This window comes from Myotis daubentonii, chromosome 9 (assembly GCF_963259705.1).
Source record: "Myotis daubentonii chromosome 9, mMyoDau2.1, whole genome shotgun sequence".
NCBI lineage: Eukaryota > Metazoa > Chordata > Mammalia > Chiroptera > Vespertilionidae > Myotis > Myotis daubentonii.
The window spans coordinates 60386620-60394930 of record NC_081848.1 but is presented as its reverse complement, the minus strand read 5'-3'; the positions used below and the strand labels follow the sequence as shown (position 1 = coordinate 60394930).

The following is an 8311-nucleotide window of genomic DNA, read 5'->3' as shown; positions in this document are numbered from 1 at the left end:
GTCACAGCTACAGGTCAATATATAAACCTTCCAGAGAAAAATGCAAAGGAAAAAAGCCTACAAACAAAACAAATAACAACAAAACCCTAAAAGATAGCATTTATTTCCTCTTCCTAAAACACTGGTTTTAATAGTCCCTGTTATCCTACTTTTAGCTTCCCTTCCTTCTTCCCTTGCTGCTTTAGGTTCTGAATTAATTCATTCAGCAAATATTTGAGCACTTTCTATGGGGCAGTTAGTTCTAAGCACTTGAGATTCATTTTCAGACAAAAAGACAAAAATCTTTGCCATCATGGAACTCTGTTAAAAAGAAAAAAAAAACACTCTAAGTAAAATATAAGATTTCCAGGACACTGGCAAAGAGAGATTGAAGAAACTTCCAGGATATCTTTAAAAAGTTCTTAGCTCTTGATACACAGAAGCAAGCACTATTTTTAATGTTAATATCTATTGTTGTTTTTTTCAATTAGTTTATGTAGAATAATATACATTGTAGTTTTGGAAATAAATCTTTATTGAGGAAAAATAGGCCATCTTTCAGTACCTTTTATCCTTCATCACTTGGACATTAACACTATGGTACATAATCCAGATGAACAAATAATTCGGGAAAGTTTAAGACTTTACACATGACAGAAAATGTTCCCTAAGTAAACAAGTATATGTTTTCATCACTCTCTAAGTCTGGCCAGCTCACCCTACTCTATGTGTTGATAATATTTCAGCCTCTGCTGCAATTAGTGCTAATTACAGTACCGAGCTATAAAAATAAAAGATTCCACTATTAAAAGTTCACAGATACTGTTTTAATCCACCTATCCACATTGTCATCTAAAACAGCCAATGTCTCTTTCACATAGAACTAGAACTGTCTTAGACTTGTAATCCAGTATATTTTATGAAACAGGATTATGTCTGAAATAGCACTGCAATGCTAAATAGGTGATTAAGGAATGAAAATCAATAGTTAGCCATCTAATATATTCAGCATTCAGAGATTTAGGATCACACAGGAAGTCACATCCAGATGAGTTACTGAATCTTTTACTTTTCATCTGAAAATGTTGGCATTGGATAGACACAGTCAGCATTTATTCTGATACACTTGAGGCACTACTCCAATTCACGTAGTTGGATATAAGAGAAAATACAAAATCCAAAACAAATTCATAACTTAGAATGAATATATAGCAGATTAATACTTTAAAATAACTAGAGAGAAATAAGTTGTTGTAGTTCTGGTAACCCATATATTAAGTTAGTCCATCAGTAAGTATGTTTCTCAATAGAAATCAGTTCGTAGTCTGCAAAACATAAGAAATCTTTCACTGCTTACCATTACAGGTACATAATAGAATTCATACTATATATATTCAACATTCAGGTTAATGTTTTCTTCCATATGAGGATAGTTAGGCTAATGTTAACTCCTCAAAAAACAATCATCTATTTATAGAGCTATTACTAGTAATTAAAAGACATAATAAGAAATGGCCCCTCTTTTATAGACAAAAGCCACACATGTAAGTAAAGCATTTTAAACCTCTCTGATGCTATTTTAAAGTAATTAAAGGATTGAGAGAAATAAAATGCATTCATTACATTCACAGAGCATACTAATAAAGGTATTATGTACTTAACTATCAAAAGGAACTCTCAAAATATTTCTTAAAAATATTTATAAAGCTCTTCTGCTATAAATTCCTTTTGTTTTGAAACAAATAATGCAATGAATATACCACAGTAAAGTCTGCAGAACATAGAATACTATCTATCATTAAAGAAAAAGTATATACATTATATTCATTCAAAGCCCACTTGATCATAACAATAATTAAGAGAAGCAACTTGATTTTTATTATCAATACTAGGATAGGAATTTATAGCATAGAAAAAAATTACAAATAAGCCATTCAAATTTGATTAATATTATGCCAAATTCTCATTTTTTAGCATATATGCTATAAAATTTCAGAAAATATCAGCCTGATTTTCTTTTTATTAGTTCCAAGGATGCCTTATAACATACTGTGCTAAGGTGAAATGGGTGATTAACTTTCATAGGATCCATAGAGTGTAGGAGTGAAGTTGAGGCACAAGGTCGGGGTAGGAAAGTGGACCTAAATTAAAACTAACTTATCTACTTCCCTTTCATAAGACTTTGAAGATGGTTAGGGTTTATGGTTACAGTGGAAAAATTATAAGGAACAGGACTCGAGAAATGAGCCATATTCCTGCTCATATAATCAAATTTTTTAGAGCAAGAAGTCAACAGAAACTTTGGACTTTGATCTTCTCTCTATTATGGTCACTTACCTGTAAATTCTATGGGTCATCTATAAAATTAATTCTTTCTTTCTTAAAATTAGCCTACAATCTGAAAAATACTGATAAATGACACAGTTATTCTGTAAATACAACAGCCACAATGTTACTTTTACTGTTAATGATAGTTTGCCATTTCTCCAAATCACTACATTTCTTTGATTATGTCATCCTGATCAAAGGTGTGCCATTTTATACCAGAATTTAATTTCATCTATTGATTAAAGATTTCATGAAATCTGTGTATATTATTAAGTATTTCTAGCACAGCCTGTCAGGATTCAATGCCCCAATGAATGCTTGGCATATCCACTGTATAAATCCCATACTTTTATATGCTTTCTGCAAATGGGTCTACATATATTTGGCTCAGACCAACTACAATGATCATTTTATCCATTAATTTGAGTTTGTAAGTTTGATGCTATATCCATCCTATCAGTCATATAATTATTGAATTATCAATTTCTCTTTCTTGTGAACTATGTTCAAATTATTCAGGAGTGAATTTATTTGATCACTGATAGTCCTATATGGAGCTCCAACTTCAAAGATTATCACAGCCATTTTTTGTTTTAATACATTTGTTTCCAAGATATACAAATCTGGGTTCATTGGCTCCATATGGCTATTTTACTTCCACCAAATCCCCATTTTTAAATGTATATCATCAGCATCTGCTTGTACATTTGTATTTTGGAACCCCCTCTCCATCCCACATTTCAGTACACAAATTTCATATCAAAAATTATGCCAAGCATTTCAAATAACTTGATTCTAACTTGGAGTCATTCCAGCAGACAACCATAGGGATGTGTCTATAGAATGCCAAAAAATCTAATCAGTTGTGTCAGAAATTTAGTCCTTCATTTAGATATTTTATCTACATTATACCAAATACACTTAATGAATTCTGTTAACTGACTAAATCCCTGACAGAACTGCCTTGATATTGGTTAGCCATGGTTCAACATAATAAGAACAGCAATAAACCCTCTCAAACAAATATTCATATTCCAATCTTGAAGAATGTGAATCCAATTAGCCAGTGGGGACCAAATTCTTTATGATATGATTGCAATTTGGACTCTAAGAATGCTGCGGATGGAAGACATTTTATCATCCTCCAGCAGATTTTACATATTAGATCACAGAAGTACTAGATGAGTGATGGCGAACCTTTTGAGCTCAGCATGTCAGCGTTTTGAAAAACCCTAACTTAACTCTGGTGCCGTGTCACATATAGAAATTTTTTGATATTTGCAACCATAGTAAAATAAAGATTTATATTTTTGATATTTATTTTATATGTTTAAATGCCATTTAACCAAAATAAAATCAACCAAAAAAAATGAGTTCGTGTGTCACCTCTGACATGCTTGTCATAAGTTTTCCATCACTGTACTAGATATTCAAATGAATCATAAGAATGAACTTACATTGCATTTTAGTTCAAAAGAGACCAATTATACTGGGCAATTTACTGATGACCATGACTATTTTTGACTGAAGATATCTGTTTTAATTAGGTTATTGCTTGAGGATCATAATTGGCCTGGAATCATTTGGACAATTTGAAGAATACTTGATAAAGTACACAAAATTGTGAAAAAGTTACATGATTTAAGAACTTAGTATTTCCATCAAGACTATGGTCTAAAAAGGATGTGAAGACAATAGCAAATGAATGTTTTAAACACAGTTTCTTGACATCTACAGTATTTTTTCTTCTTTAGTCACCCTTCCTTCAAAGCTGGTGAATTTTTTTCCTTGGGTTTTTTCGACTTCACATTCAGTACAAGGAGACATTTGCAATTTCTGCCAAACAGCACAAAAAGACAATTAGGAGAGTCAAATACACACACACACACGCACACACACACACACACACACACACACTAAAAGGGTAATATGCTAATTAGATTGAATGTCTTCCTGATGTTATTCCAGATGTCCTTCCTGACTAAGCCAGGGTTGGAGGGAAGCCAGCCTGGGTCCTGGGTGCTTGCAGGCAGCCTGAGGGAAGCCAGCCTGAGCCCCGGGTGCCTGCGGTTGGCTGGAGGAGGGAAGCAGCCTGGGTCCTGGGTGCCAGAGGGAAATTGGTGCCAGCAGCCAGGGGAAGGAAGGCCTACTCTTGCACAAATTTTCATGCATTGATGCATTGGGCCTCTAATATATATATATATATATATATATATATATATATATATATATATATATATATATATTAGTATGTGACATAATTTAAAGTGTAATGGAATAGTAATTTAAATTCATATATCTCAACAAATATCTGATAGAAAACTAATGCCAAACAAAAATAAAATAAATGGAAATATGTTACTATTGCTACTTCATGAAAGTTCATACTATATTGTCTACTAATGCAAAATATTTTAAAATATTTTGAGAAAACTTTGGCCAAACCATTCAAATCTAACCCAAAATTTGAAAAAAAAAATGTGTCAAGTGAAATGACACCTAAGAATTGTTTTACTATTTTTAGTCAAATATTGAACAGTAAAGATAGAAGTTCAGAAATAAGCTCCTGTGTTGTTGTTTTTTTTTAATTGTTTTTGTGGGATTAGATGTACTTTTTTTTACCTCCTCTTATCCACAAATCTTTTTATTTGTCCCCTAAGGAATAGATGCTTGTTTTTGTTCTGAGTTTATTTTTGTTTTGTTTCTTGGTTGTGGGTGAGGGGAGGGATACCTCCCTTACCCTTGTTCTTCTGAGGACCTCAGATAATAAAACTAAAAGCTCAGTGGCAGGCATAATAATCATGGAGGGGTACAGAAGCACTAGTGAAGGAATATATTTGATTTGCCTATACAACATCTCTGCTTCAGTAAGAGCAAAAGAGAAAATTCACTAAAGCAAATACATGTAAGAGAACATTATGGTCCAGTGAGTGTGGCTTAGTTGGTTGAGCATCAACCCATGCACCAGGAGGTCACTGGTTCCATTTCTAGTTAGGGTACGTGCCCAGAATTCGGGCTGGATCCCTGTGGTGGGGGTGAGGAGGGGGGCATGCAGGAGACAGCCAATACCTCTTTCTCTCTCATTGTTGCTTCTCTCTCTCTCTCTCTCTCTCTCTCTCTCTCTCTCTCTCTCTCTCTCTCTCTCCCTCCCTCCCTCCCTCCCTCTGAAATCAATAAAAACATAGTTTTGAAAAAAAGAGAACATTACGCTGTGAAAAAAGCCAGTCAGAGAAAGACAAGTACCATATGATTTCACCCATATGTGGAATCTAATGAACAAACTGAACTACCAAGCAAAATAGAGACAGGTTCCTAGATAGGGAGCAGGCAGACAGTTTTTGTGTGGAAGTGAGGAAGTGGAGTGGAAGGGTTGAACAAAAAAGAAAAGAAAAGGAGAGAGGGAATTCATGGACATAGACAACAAGGTGGTGATTGCAGGGAGAGGGTGTGGAGTTGGAAGAGGGCATAGAGGGAATGAATAGTTATAGAAAAAAATAAAATAAAATAATACTAATTAGAAAATAAAAAGAGTGCTTTCTGACAGAATAAAAACCAACCAACCAACCAACAACAACAACAACAAAAATACCTGTGGGATAGGCTCTGGTTTTGCACTGCCATTGCTTGGGGGATTTTCTTTATGCTTCATCAAACATGCCCTGTCCTCCTGTAAGAGTTGCAATTGAAAACAGGTCATGAAATTAAATTAAGGAAGGGGTTAGAAAAATGCTCTTGAATTCTTCCCATTGAGACACTTCCTTCACTTTGATACAAGCTGAAAGGGTAAGCTAAGAACAAAAGCATCACAAAATGAGTGGGGTCCCAAGGAGAAGTTAAGCAGTCACCATGGGTTTGGGATCTCAGTGGTGCTTATAGGAGTCAGTGACCACAACAAAGTTCAATTCTAATGCAAAGTTCTTTCTTTGTAAAAAATAAAATAAAATGAAGAATTACAAAACAACTACATTTGGATTGTGTCTAGCCTCTAAGATACCATTACATATTGTCAATGGTATGTAATGCCTGAAGGAACATCAACATTTCAAGCCAGGAAGTGATATAAACAATATGAGCATCAATCTGTCTGGCATAAAATCTTAAAAACATTAAAAATATCATATTTCTTGAGTATAACATCCAATATTTTATTAACCAAGAAATCTAATCTTACGTATTAGCCTCAATAGTTTTGAAGCAGCTGAATGGCTGACAGAGTATTCTAACTGGGCATCCTTTTCATTTAAACCAGTGGTTCTCAACCTTCCTAATGCCGCAACCCTCTAATACAGTTCCTCATGTTGTGGTGACCCCCAACCATAAAATTATTTTCGTTGCTACTTCATAACTGTAATTTTGCTACTGTAAACAATATGTAATTATATATGTGTTTTGCGATGGTCTTAGGCAACCCCTGTGGAAGGGTCGTTCGACCCCCAAAGGGGTCGCAACCCACAGGTTGAGAACCGTTAATTTAAACCAATGTCAAAATATGAAGTTTTCCCCCTCCCTGTCTCCCTGCTTTTCCTCCCTTCTTTCTTGTTTTTCTTTCTTTATCTGCTTCCCTTCCATCCTCTTTTCCTTGCTCTCTCTCGTCCTCTTCTCCTCCTTTTCTTTTTTCTTCCTTTATATTTGAACACATTTTAAAGTAACCATAAAAAAAATCATTTAGTGTAAGAATATGCTTTTTGTTAGGGGGCGGGAGGGGGACAGGGTATGTTCCAAAATCCTTTTCTTGTGTAAAACAGATCCCAGGAGTTCAATAATCTATGGCTGCTGGTTAGCCCTAACCTTGAACAAGTCAGTTTGCTTCCTTGGGGTTAAACAGAAGGCTAACTAAGCTGGTGAACTCTAACATTCTGTAAATTCTACAATTATATGATAACTAAAAAGGTTACATGGGCGATTTAACCTACGCCAATTCAGATTTTAGAGAAAAGTTATTTTATATGCTCCCTATTCTCACACTATATTGCTCTCACTTGAGTACACATCATATTCCTTTACTTTTCTGTGCCTATGTGTATGGCAATAAACCATGACAAAACAGAGGGAATGTTCATCAGCCTTAGATGGCAGCGAGTGTCTGCCAGACAGCAATTGGCCAATGTATAATCTCTGAATAAATAATAAATGAATAAAATAATCATTGACTATGAAAATATTACACTTTACAGCATTTTAGTAAATGCCTAATTTTTTCATAAAATTAAATTTAGGTATATTTGGTAGAGACTCCAAAATGATTACATACGGCCGCTTCTTCTAAATAAGCCTATAGTATCCCTAGCTGGTTTGGCTCAGTGGATAGAGCATTGGCCTGTGGACAGAAGGGTCCTGGGTTTGATTCCGGACAAGGGCAGGTACCTTGGCTGCAGGCTCCTCCCTGACCTGGGCCCTGGTTGGGGCTCCTGCAAGAGGTAACTAATTGATATGTTTCTCTCACATTGATATTTCTTTCTGTCTTTCCCTATCCCATTCTTTGTAATGATCAATGGAAAAATATCCTCAGTTGAAGAATAAATAAATAAATAAATAAATAAATAAATAAATAAGCCTACAGTTTAGTGGAAAAGTATATTGTAACTATAATAAGAGCAATCAGTAGTCAAAACCTTCACTACCTTATTCCTAAGAATTTTAGGCAAATTGTCTATACTACCTAAGAAATAAATTTGTTTCTTTTTATGTTGCATATTATACCTAGAATCTAAAATTACCCTGGAAAAATTATCATTTCTAACTTTTAAATTTTTAATAATCTATGTTTAAAAAATAATACCCTTGGGTAATAACTAAATTCTAACTATAGGACTTCTATTTTTAAGCAATACACAAGCAACTCAGATGTACAGTGAAAATTGAAATCCACTTCTTTATAATGTACAAATGCCTTATAAATCTCTTAGAAGGTGATATGATATAACAATTTCCAAATCTATTTGACCTAAAAAACCTTTTTTTTTTTTTAGCTTGTGAAGCTTCAGCTCAGGCCATTGTCATGAGA

General features: G+C 34.3%; 1 protein-coding gene across 3 annotated transcripts in view; it reads right to left on the bottom strand.

Moving 5' to 3' along the window:
- Positions 1-490: 490 nt before the first annotated feature.
- The window catches only part of LUZP2 (leucine zipper protein 2), a 314709-nt gene continuing 306888 nt past the window's right edge, over positions 491-8311 (bottom strand). For all 3 annotated transcript variants that reach the window (XM_059709157.1, XM_059709156.1, XM_059709158.1), the window contains 2 exons: positions 5897-5974; positions 491-4143 (listed from right to left, as the gene is read on the bottom strand). In XM_059709157.1, coding sequence (XP_059565140.1) covers positions 4039-4143; positions 5897-5974 — 183 coding nt within the window. In that variant the 3' untranslated portion in view covers positions 491-4038. The remainder of the gene's footprint in view (positions 4144-5896; positions 5975-8311) is intronic.